A 13,188-nucleotide genomic window follows, 5' to 3' on the forward strand; every position below is an offset into this window, starting at 1 on the left:
GCACATATATGCGAGGGGAACCTTTACCTTAGGTGACATCAAGCACCCTGAAACACACCCACAATTTCTTTAATAACCAATGCAGCTTATGCAAGGAAGATGATTACGTCACCATAGCTCCTTGTGATGTAATAGAAAGCTGGCACCTGAAGGCCTGGATCGTAATCAGTGCTGTGATAGCTGGAACTTCAGAAACTGATCATATGTTAATTTTTTTCAGCGAACCATAACTTTGAATGGACACTGAATGAATGAATGGACATAACTTGAGGACTACCTGTATTCTGAAGTAGCTAATAATTAAAGTTGTGGAAACTAAAGAATAATCAGTAAATGCGTTATCAACAAGAATAAAATATATATTCATTCAGAGGAAGCTTGCAGTATGAGATGTAAACTGAAGAAAATCACAGTGCATATGAATGCCTCGTAGAAATTAACCTTTATCTTGTAGGGTTACTTCTGTTTCTCTTATGTTTTACTGGCCATATGGACCTTTTCTCTATAGTTAATTTTTAATTTCACAAAGAAGTATAAAAATATGCTTGGTAGATGGAATATTGCCAGGCTAAATCAGAATCCCCAGATTAATAAAATACAACAAACTTATTCACTATTGTATATTGTCAATGAAAAGGACAAGAAAATTGACATACAAAACAATTTATTTTCTTTCATTAGTTATCACTTATTTGTTCAGAGCTGTTATGTGTAATGTTTTCATAGGGCTGTTGTTACAGAAATGAGATTGTTTAGTGTTACTGAAATTATATACTTTATTTCAGTAGCGTTTAAACATTTTTATCCTTGTCTATATAGTATTATCCAATTTTTTAAACAGGTATCCCACATCCATCAATCTCTTGTATTTTTCCATTTCTCCTTTTATATTTTGTAGTTTTACAATATATTATTCTTAACTGCATGTTCTTTAACTTTCTAATGCTCATTGGACCTCTTTTATTTCAGAAATCAGTTCTGTTATTTTTAAGGACAATTGGATGAATTCAGCAACTCAACATGATAGCATTCTATGTTACTAATCATTTTTTTGTCTTAATAAAATTAAAGTATTCATACAGTGCAATGAAAATCTCTAGGTACCTTTGCTTCTTGCAAGCATCTCCGGATTTCTCACCTATTCCTTGAGAGAGTTGATTTGCTCACTAAGTGCACTCTTCTAATTTTGGCCAATAGGCAAATATTTTTTTCTCAAATATAACGCAAGGTCCTGTTTATCATCTTTAAAGCGTTTGAATGGCACGGGGCCAAATTATTTGCAGTACTGTCTCTCTCCAAGGGAATCTGCCCCTTCTACCAAGTTAGATAAAGTGGGCATGCTCCAGGTCTCTTCCTTTAAATGTGGTATCTAAAGTGACCTTGGAAAGTTGCTTCTCTGTAGGTGGAGCTTCATTCTTTTAACCTGCTAGAACCGTGAAGGCAAACCTATGTCACGCGTGCCACAGGTGGCATGCGGAGCCATTTGTTAGGGCATGCAAGGTGCTGGCCAGCTAATTTTGGCCTTCCTTTGAGGCCTTTTTTGCCCTCCGGAGGCTTCCTCGAAAAACCGGCCCTAGGGGGAAACCAGAAGTTCAGGAATGGACTTTGTTTGCTTGTAGGACCGTTTTTTGCCCTCCCGAGCCTTCAGGAGGCTTCCCTAAAGGCTCTGGAGAGCAAAAAATGAACCTACGGACAAACTGGAAGTCACAATTCCCAAACTTCCGGTTTGTCTGTAGGTCTGTTTTTCACCCTCCAGAGCCTTTAGGGAAGCTCCTGAGGCCTCCGGAGGTCCGGGGGTGGTGGTGCTGGTCATACACATAGAATTATAGGTATGGCACACCAGTGCACGACCCCCCCCCCCATGCTCCCTCCACTTTTGGCACGGGAGCCAAAAAAGGTTCATCATCACTCTCCTAGAAAGCCTCAAAAAGCTTACACTTTTCCCAAGCATAGAGTTTAGATGAGAGTGGAGCTTAGAGAATGTAATTGTTTATATATTAAGAAATGCTGATTTGGAGCACTGTGATTTTTTTTAAAAGATGCCTTTAATATTTTCTTTGAAGCTTATTATTGTTACTATGAGTGACCAAGGTTTTGGTACATAAGATGGGTAGCCAAGTATTTCTTAGATAGATGGGCATCAATCCATCCATCTCATCCATCCATCCATCCATCCATAATTATTTACATGTCTACATACATCTGAAATACTAACAAGCTCTGAAAAAAATTCAATTCAGCACTATTTTGGGAGTTTCCAACTTTCTTTCTGATAATTTTACCAAATCTGATCTGCAGCATATGCTCAATATGAGTCTAAATAGCTTCATGAACTGTTTCATAAATGTTATTGACCTTAGCCTCTAATGTGATTAGAATGTATAAATTTTATATACATTATAGACAAAATCAGAGCTAAAAAGCTTATATCCCTTCTGCCTCATATAGAGAGTGGAAAGTAGATCCTATATTTGATAATCCACAATTTTCAATGTACTGTATATATAATACAGATTGAAAATCATTTAATCTACTTCTGGAATACTTGAACTGTCAGTCACTCCCAAGATTTATAAATAGTCCCATACTTTTCTGTTTTTCAGATAAAGAAATATACTTGAAATGTTATGGAAAAGAGGTAGTCAAAGTATAATAGAACCATGGAAACATATCTATGGAAATGATATGAACTGAAAATGCAGGGCCCAGGTTATGGAAGCAGTGAAGTGGTGGGACCTGGAAGCTAAACCTAATCAGGCTTGCTTAATACTTCCATTGGAGACTAGCAGGAAATTCTAGGGGTTTAGGCCACACTGGGAAATCGAAAAACATCTCAGAAGGCAATGGTGCATTTTCTCCTATTGCTGCCAAGAAAAAATTTCTATGTCTATGTAATCACAGGAGCTAAGTATTGCCTTCACAAAAAAAATGCTTTATTAATTTTAGGATTGCTGAGAGGATTGTTAATATTACCAGCAAAATGAATGTTCTCTTCTTAGGAAAATTTTGTAACCTGGAGGTCACCTAATTTATTTTTTACGTAGAATGGATGCATATCCTCATAATCTATTTGCTGTTCCATGTAGGCTAGCTTCTCATAATAGAGACAATAGAGTGGAATGGTGTGTATTTATTGCTTTAAGATTTTAGCCATTACCTTCAAGGGAGGAAGCACTTATGCTGAAGATAACACCAGGCTCTGTTAATTCATCGCATGAAAACAACAACCAAATTTATCTTCATTAGGATAATGCATCCTCACTTTTTAAAAAAAATAAACTCAGTATAATTTTTTTAAACATTTTTTTGGTACTTTTACATATATATGAATATTTATCTACAATTTTTTTTTGGGTGCGTGCAGGAAACTACACCAACAGTTTGAAATGTATAAAGAACAGGTGAAGAAAATGGGCGAAGAATCGCAGCAGCAGCAACAGCAGCAGCAGCAGCAGCAGCAACAACAGAAGGGCGATGCTCCAACCTGTGGCATTTGTCACAAAACAAAATTTGCTGATGGCTGTGGCCATAACTGTTCATATTGCCAAACTAAATTTTGTGCACGTTGCGGAGGACGAGTATCTTTACGTTCAAACAAGGTATGTTACATGTTATATAAACTTTTATTCTGACGTTGATTATTTCATTTGTCTACCACTTTTGCAAGTCACACTTTATTTAAAAAAATATTTTAACACTTAAAACACATCAACAAAAACAAACACATAACATACATAAAAAACATTGGAACTAAATGTTCCATCGCACAGCAGATACCTATTGGTGCATCTTTACAGCTATTGTTTCCCGTCTTATACATTCCAGTTTTACATTCCTTTTCATGTACTCTTCCTTACTTGTTTATGTTTAGCCATTTATATTAGACTATCATATTGCTTTTAATATATTGCATATACTGTATATATTTTTCTTACATTAGTGGATCTTATCTTTCCTACCCATTTTCTTATCGCTATATCCTAATTCTTCTACTATACATTACTTTTACATTTCCCAATTTCTTAGTTCTTATTTCTATCATCTACCCATTTGTACCATTTTCCCCAAACTTTCCCCCTTCAGGGAAAAGGGCGGCATACAAATGAAATAAACTCAAACCCAAACTGATTAATATTTGATTCCTCCTTTCCTTGAATTTCCTTTGACAATTTGTAAGGCCCACACTTTAATTGGCATACTTGGGACTGCAGTACATATTGTAGTGGGTGGGCCCAAAACAAAATTTGATTTCATTCAGAGATTGCTAAAATTAAATATATTTATTACTAAGCAACCTGTGACCCCTGGTTCATCATTTCAGAGAAAATTCTTCATCAAATTCCTCCATGCCTTCAACATCAGCAGAGCGGCTAATATCCTGTCTTCACTGGAAAAAAATCTTAAAAATGTAGGGAGATTTTTCTGCCTTAAAAATAGCCCATGTTGAACCGTATAGAGTTGTCAAACACCAAGAGTTTACCACAGGAGATATTTTATGATATATTATGTGATAAAATACTTTATGATACCTTTTTCTCTTGAAAATAAGACCTCCCGGATAATAAGCCCAATTGGGCTTTTAAGCGCATGCTCTAAATAAGCCCTCCTCCAAAAATAAGCCCTACCCAAAAATATTGCAACACAGAAGCAGCCCTGAGGTGACCACGCTCGCCCTCTCCTCAACCTCAAAAATAATAAGATCTCCCCGAAAATAAGGCTAAGCACTTATTTGGGGGGGGGGGTGTCAAAAGAAAATAAGAAAACGGGCCCGTTTTTTGTCAAAAAATTGCATGCATAGCTTTATGGAGGCTTATAGAGTGCTGCTGGGGGATGGGGGGCAAAAACGGCCTGTTTTTTGCTCATTTCTGCCCTCTTCAGCCCCAAGGGGCTCTCTGAAAGCCTCCATAAGGGTATGCACAGCCATTTTGGTGAAGGGGCAGGGCTTCGGGAGGCAAAAAATGCTGTATTCAGTGTATAAGATGCACCCAGATTTTCACCCGTCCGTCTTATACTCTGAAAAATATGGTACCTTGTTTCAAAAAGTTTTGCCTTTATGATGCATTGTTCTGTCCACTTAAATGTTACAAACACAAAGAATTTTAGTAGTATATATTTAGTAGCTTGGATGAGGCCAATAGGCACTGAGTCCAATTCCTAAATGGATTAAAATGGGTTTTCTAATCCCTATGTATTCAATTATATTCAGCTTTAGTTTCCCTCTTTTTATTAACATTCAACGTTATGTGGCTACTTTCACCCAATATTCTTGCTACTTCAGTTTCCTTGATGAAGTAAATAAAATGTACAATGTTTATTTTCAAATCAAGGATAACTGATTCTCTTGTATCTTCGTCCAAACTCCAAAGGAAAAAAAAGATTATAATTACTTCTCAGTCATGTGCTTAATTCTCTCCATCTGTCACCTTCTGTCAAGGTGTTGACTAGAAGGCTTAAATATCACTTTCCATATTGTTTCATCATTTTTTATATTGACTTATATATGTTTATTTGCAAGTTTTGACTAAATGTGCAGGCAGTTATTAATTACTTTGTATCACACGAACAACAGCATATTTTAAAGTGTTGCTCTGCTTTTAATTGTTTATTTATTCCTGCTAGTCTATGATTCTAAACACTTTGAGGCCAGAAATATCCATGAGATATTTACTTACTAAACAGAGAAACAGAAGGAGCCTGGCTGGGCAGAAAGTCAGTGTGTGGGGGAGAGATTTCTAACTTCCTGTCAGCTTTGCCATGTGCTTTCCTTGTGGAAAGCTGGCAGCGAGCATTGGAAACCATATTCCCATTCCCTCCCCTCCCCTTCTCTTTCCCTTCCCTTCCCTTAAATAGCTGCTGCTGGGTGGGGAAGGGAGCAAGAGAATATACAAAAGGCCAGTTCAGCACAAGTGTAGACTAACTTGAAGAAGGTGCAACTTTCTTCATTTACTTTCCCCCTGAAAGTTTCCCACATGCAAATACTTTGATAATGGGAATATGGCAAGGAGCATCAACAATTATATCAATTTGTTCCATGTCCCCCAGCAACCTGTGGAAAGCTGTCAAGAAACATTGAAAATAAGGATCACATATCCATGGCTGAGCATAGCACACCATAGTGCTGAACAGCAGTGGTGCAGCACCACTGAAATGGTAAAAGAAATGTTCCCAGATTTCATTTTCTCAAGAGTAATTGTCCCAGCATTCTCTATGTTAGCTCACTTAAGATACTTTTTTTAAACAGAGTTTTTCCCTATGATGCACTGTTTTACCCAGCTGAATATCATAAAGTATTCAACAGTTACAAGAATTTTAGGAGTATTTAGATGTATGCATCTATGAACAAATAAATATATATTCCACAATTGTGATCTAACAATGAACTAAACTACTGTATTGTCATATACTGTTGTCATCTCCCTGCCCCCACATATGATGGTTTCTGTACCTATCATTCTTACTTACTTTCATCATTGGGACATATTTAAGAAGTTTTTCACTCACTCATGGTTGTTTTGTATAATAATTTTATTACTAGGAGCCGTGGTGGTGCAGTGGTTAGAATGCAGTATTGCATGCTAATTCTGCTTGATTGCCAGCCCTTTGATTCTCACCAGGCTCAAGGTTGACTCAGCCTTCTGTCCTTCCAAGGTCGATAAAGAGCCAGATTGTTGGGGCAATATGCACTTTGTAAGCTGCTTACAGAGGGCTATAAAGCACTGTGAAGCAGAATATGTCTAAATGCTATTGCTATTACTACATACTCCAAGATATGTTTAAGTCTACTGAGATCTCAGCAGATTTTTCCTCTGAAAACTAGATGTGAATTACAAAACAATGATGCATTTTTGTAATACTTTTGATTTGAATTTGAGGAGTAGAAGAGGGAATAATCCTACCATATAGCACTATATAACAGTTACAAATGCATCTCTTGAGATAGATCATGGCTGTGTCATCTAAAGTACTGGTTGAGACAAATATTTGGAGGCAAGTCACTGTCCCAGTTTATTTTGGTAGATATACACCTCCCCTGTACAGAAAATACAGCTTCTGATCTGACCTATTGTGAACTCCCATGTCACTCTATATATGATCAAGGAAAACCAGTGGCTGAAATTAAGTGGTGAAGGAAGTATTGTGAGTTTTCTCATTCTGCTGCTTTACACTGTAGTCCCTGACAAAAGAAAGATTTATCAGCCTGCTAGAATTTAGGATTAATATTAATGATTGTAAAAATTGAAATTAAACTTGAAACGCTGACACTGAAGTAAAAATTTTGGAAGACCATGAAAGCTGATTTCCCCCCTAACCATTGGGATAGGGTGAGTTTGGAGTCTAGGGGGACTGTTTTATAGAGTGTTGGGTTGGGAGCAGTAGTGGGTTTTGGCTCCCGTTGCAACAGATACGCTGCAACAGGAGCCGGGCATGCACCATGAGCATGCCCGCTGCACATGCATGCACACCCACTGTCTGCGCACTCCAGCTGCTTGGCAGAGCATCGTGCAGGCGCCATATGCTGCGCGCGCATGCACAGATGGCCCGTTTCCTTCAAATGCAGGTAAGGAACGAGTGTGGGTGGGCGGGCCCTCCAAACACTGTTCCGGTACGGTGGCTGCTGCTTCTGGCAGGCACCCCTACGTGTGTACCAGGGCATACCGCCTGCAAACCACCACTGGTTGGGAGCCAGATTCTTGTCTGGCTTATTGTGAGCTACCCAAAGTTTTGGCTAATCACGTAGGTTAAATAAACAAACATTCTCTTAAACCTAAAACATGATTTTAAAAAAATTACAGATACTTGTGTCTTGATTAAAAATGTTTACTGATTTGACAGATCAGATTTTGTGGGTTGAAATTGAGGGGAGCATGAAATTTGCACAAGAAAACAATATTAAAATGAACATTTTAATTCAGCAACGTAAAAAGCTAATGGTCCCGGTATCGTATACTTGAGTTATAACAGCAGTTGGGACCAGAATTTCTGATACTGTTAAGGTAAAGGTTCCCCTCGCACATATGTGCTAGTCGTTCCCAACTCTAGGGGGCGGTGCTCATCTCTGTTTCAAAGCCAGAGAGCCAACACTGTCCAAAGATGTCTCCGTGGTCATGTGGCCGGCATGACTAAACGCCAAAGGTGCAAGGAACTCTGTTACCTTCCCAGCAAAGTGGTCCCTATTTTTTCTACTTGCATTTTTACATGCTTTCGAACTGCTAGGTTGGCAGAAGCTGGGACAAGTAACAGGAACTCGCTCCATTACGCGGCGCTAGGGATTTGAACCGCCGACCTTTCTAATCAACAAGTCTTAGCCACTGAGCCACCATGTCCCTTGATACTAAGTTATAAGGTTGTAAAGAGTGACTTCAGTGACCGCATTACTTAGCAACTGCAATCCCAGCAGTTCTTGCTGTTGTTAACCAGATCCCACCGACGGTTATTTGAGGACTCCTGACCTGGTGCCTCCCAGTCCCAAACTTCAATAAGGAAAAGTTCCCTCCATCCACCTATTCCCCCCCATCTCTGCCATTTGGGCCACCTGCTTACCTGCTGCCATTAGCTGCCCCGTCACCCAGCCCTGCCTACTGCCAAAATGCAGGCATGCAAAAGAAAGCCCCAATTGCACCAGAGCAAAAGGAGGCCCTACTATGCTGCAGCTCTCCATGCTCAATTATAGATGCGCTTTCACATTTGAATTGTTTAAGAACATTGAGTAAATGCTATCTGAATCTAATATTTATTTAATTTGCCAATAAACACTGTCCATTCTGATTCCTACTTGCCTGTTTTCTTCCATATCTCTCTAAAACCAGTGAAAGCCAGTTACGTCTATAAAAACAGATGCAAATATTTAACTTTTAAGAAAAATAGCTAAGAGATATACATAGGCTTTATTTCTCTTTGGCTGAAGGATCAATAACATACAAAAATGGTAGCTATTTTACAGTAATACATGATAATCTCTATATTATTTTATCCTTGTAATGATCTTGGAAAAAACATTTTTTAATTAATGAGATCACTTACCTCCTATTATATTTTGTTAATTTGGGTCACAGTAAGTATGTTTGCGTGATGCACCAAGGCTTGGCTGGAACTACCTTATCCATGGATCCGGTGACTGTTTTGCAAATTGAGAGGTTATAAATTAGCCTGTCACAGATTAACCCGCTGTCCTAGATTTGGGTAACACAGGACACTATGATTAAAAATAGGTTAACTTGAAAGTAACCTTTTAAAACTTATTTTGGCAAAAGAAGTGGTTTTATTTATTAGGTATATTCCTTTTTTCATTCAGGAACTCAATATCACCGTTAAGACATTCTGTGAATTCCTATCATATGAATTCTACTAATATATAAACTATGGATCCAGGGCAATGAGCAAAAGAAATTAGCAAAAAAGACACAAACCAACTCTGGAGGTTGAATGTTAAAATTATATTAATTTGTTAAGGGCAGTGACTCTGAGATGATACTTATATTATTTGATTGACATACACAGCAAAGTGAAGGCTCTAACTCTACCATAAAGCATTCCTTTATAACTTATAAATGTTATAACCTAGTGGAAGCATAGGTTAAAGTCTTTTCAGTTCTACAGCCAGAGTGTTTTGAGTGTTGAGTTGTATTTGCCACCTGGTGAGGCATTCTTAAACAATATCAAATGTTGTTAGGTTTCAGTCATATGCCTTTATAAAAGTTAGCTAAGCCGCCCGTTGTTTTAACCACAGGTGTGTAATAGCACACCTAAGAGTCTTTTGAGTACAGTTGGACTTCATGCCACAGTAGCAGGCTATTAACATTTAATAAGATAGATTTGGCTTCAGCTGCTGGAAAGCCGGCTGAGGAATAGATAGACAGATTGCTAGATAGATAATGAAGACATGAGAATCAAGTTGAATGTATCTAGCCTTTGCCTGGGCTTTGTGATTAGAATTTTGTCTAGACAATTCCAATAGAATAGCTAGTACTTTAAATTTGGGAATTACTTATACATCTTTGCTTGCAAATGGATATCCTCCTTTTTTGCTTGAAACAGTAATTAATACTTAGAGCAGCCTTTTATTTACCTCCTGTATTTAAGAGAAAACTACCTATGAAGAATAGGTTTAGAAGAAGCAATTTAGGCTTAAATTAACTAAGTCTGTAAAATGACATTTCTATTTTTTAAAAATAAAATCCTGTAAAGGAATAATTACAGTTGCAATTGCTTTAATTATCAAAAGATGCCTCCATAGGATCAAGAAAAAAGAAAGGAATTCAGGTAGTTATCCATTTCTTAATTTGTGTGGACTGATTTTTGAGGGTGAATGTTATGATTTAGCCGGTCTTTAATATTAGTAAAATAATTTGCTCAGTAAGCTGGCTTAAAAAACTCTCTGAATTTATAAAGCAATAAATTTTGACATATATAACAATTTATAGCAGTTGCAATGTTTTTTTATGTAATAAACTCCATGCGCAAATGAAATTTATTAAAAGGGTATATTTACTAAAATTTATTACTATAAATATCTTTACATATTTTCATTTTCCACTATCACCAAATGTCATAGAAATAACATTTTTAATGATCTACATATTTGAAACTTAATTATAAAACCCATATTTGGAGAGTTTTTGTCAGTTTTAATCAGAAAATGCTCAGTATCTATTTTAACTATTAGTAGAATAGGTTTTTTTTAAAAAACCAAGTACTTTATTGATTGATATGTGCTGTCATTTTTTACTTCTAATGACAACATAGATTTTCTCCATGAAATCAAGTGTTTAGGTAACAATTTAATTGGTTAGGTAGTCATAAATAATCATAGTATTTTGTTTGCTATTTGCTGTTTTTTAAGATTAATCATATAATTCAAAAATGATATATTAAATGAGTAGTAGCATGTTACCAAAACAGAATAGTAGACTAACATATAGTTTCCAATTAATATTGAATATGTACTTGCTGGAAAATATAGACATTGATGCATTTTAACTGCACTGTTAATTCTATTAAATTCTGTTAATTTATTTCTACTAACTTGTTGACTTTTTCTGTTACCGTCGGTCTGCTCAGGATATTTGCATATTTTAGTTAACAACTTAAAACAGTTTTATTAACAAAATGAATCACAGACTCAAGATAGTGAAGAGGAGAATAAATAGCTACTGCCAGAATTACTGTATTTTTCGGACTATAAGACGGTGTATAAGACGCACCAAGATTTGAAGAGGTAAGTAAGAAAAAAAAGTTTTTGCCTTCCCTCAGCCCCCAGCGGCACTCTGCAGGCTTCAGCAGGGCTGGGGCAAGGCAAAAATGCCCCCGTTTCTGCCTTGTTCCATCCCTGCTGAAGCCTGCTGGGGGCTGAGGGAAGAGAAAAAAGTCTCTCTCTCTTTTTTTTTTTTTTTTTGCGAAAAACAGCCCGTTTTTTACAAAAATGGGATGCGGAGGTGGGGCTTCTGGCAGCCAAAATGGCTGTATTCAGTGTATAAGACATACCAACATTTCCATGCTCTTTTAGGGGGGGGGAAGGTGCGTCTTAAACTCTGAAAAATACGGTAAATCACCTTTTAGATGTTTTAGTATACAACTTTATAAGTTCTGTATTCTCTGGGACTGATATAGTTTCACATACTGTATGGCATCTAGTTAGGGAATAATAATATGGAAATAAAGTAATCCATGAATAAACCTGAATACTTATCAAGGATGCATGACTGAAAATTAATTCACACCATTCATGAGCAACATAGACTTGTGTTTTCTGGTGAAGTATTTTAAGAGAAGATAAATATTCACATCTGAAGGCTGTTCTGATTATAGCACATTCTTTTACATGTGCCTAGGTGTTTGAAGATAGTACTTCTGTTTTTAGCATTTATGATGTTCCAAGTGCGAATCAGCACTGAAACACTTCTAAATTCTTTATGAACTAAAAAGAGTAATTAGGGTGGTTAGATTTTATCTCCATTTTCATTGCGAAGCAGTTTTTTTTTATCATACTAGCTTTTTGAGTCATAAAAATGGGGAGCCAGGAACAAGTTCCTCCAGCTTTTTAAAATGTAAATGTTGCTGAATAAGGGAAATAGGTTTGGATTTCTCCAATTTAAATTGATTATTTCCCATGAATATTTTTTTTTACTACTAACAATGCCATAGATCAGAGGCATCAAACTCGCGGCTTATGGCCCGGATGTGTCACACGCTGGGCACCTCCACCCCCTGGTATAGCGAAGGGGGGAAAAGTGTGATATGTCATGTGATGACAGCATGTCAAGAGTTTGACACCACTGCCATTGATAGATTTTTCCTGTGATGATCAATCCCTAACCATTCTTTCAAGTATCCCATCTGTGTCATCTATGTACCAACCCAGCATGTTTAATTATGAGCGTCCAAAACCCTTTATCCAGTCTCAAAATACATATCAATGGAAGCTACAGCCTCTGGGATCAGAGACCTCTGCTACACTTCTGAGCAGGCAAACCAAGCAGTCTTCTATTTTAACCCAGCCTTGTAATCCTAATGAGAAGTATCACTGTAATTAAGTCCAGCCACTTTGTTGCTGGTCATAGTCTTCTCTTACTTTTCCCATTTCCTAGCATCAGAGACTTTTCCAGAGAATTGGGTCTTCGCATGTTGCTATTGTTGTTAGTTGCGAAGTCATGTACAACCCATATAATGTAATGTAGGGTAATTCACATAATGTAGGGTAATTAAGCCTAGTCATTTATGCCTTGAGTAAGAACTCTGAGTTGTTTTTTCAATGATTCACTGGTTTGTTGTCTTGGCTGTCCGCAGTATTGTTGGGAGTCTTCTCTAACATCCAAGGTCAAAGTATTAATAACTTTTTCTATCTTGCTTCGTTTCAAGTTCATATCATGGAAACTGATCAGCTTTTTTCTTTAGCTTAACTTGGAGCTTGCACCTAAGTAGAATAGAATAGAATAACAGAGTTGGAAGGGACCTTGGAGGTCTTTTAGTCCAACCCAGTGGTGAAATTCAAAATGTTTTTTACTATTGGTTCTGTGGGGTGTGGCTTGGTGGGCATGGCAGGGGAAGGATATTGCAAAATCCGCATTTTCTCCCCACTCCTGGGGAAAGGATACTGCAAAATCTCCATTCCCACCCCACTCCAGGGGAAGGATATTGCAAAATCCCCATTTTCTCCCCACTCCTGGGGAAACGATACTGCAAAATCTCCAT

General features: G+C 37.3%; 1 protein-coding gene across 1 annotated transcript in view; it reads left to right on the forward strand.

Annotated features, from left to right (window-relative positions):
• The window catches only part of RIMS2 (regulating synaptic membrane exocytosis 2), a 301,167-nt gene that overhangs the window by 49,077 nt on the left and 238,902 nt on the right, over window positions 1–13,188 (forward strand). The window contains 1 exon segment of the mRNA XM_032222740.1: window positions 3,365–3,599. Within this exon segment, the coding sequence (XP_032078631.1) occupies window positions 3,365–3,599 (235 nt within the window).

Source organism: Thamnophis elegans, chromosome 8, assembly GCF_009769535.1.
Source record: "Thamnophis elegans isolate rThaEle1 chromosome 8, rThaEle1.pri, whole genome shotgun sequence".
NCBI classification, from domain to species: Eukaryota; Metazoa; Chordata; class Lepidosauria; order Squamata; family Colubridae; genus Thamnophis; species Thamnophis elegans.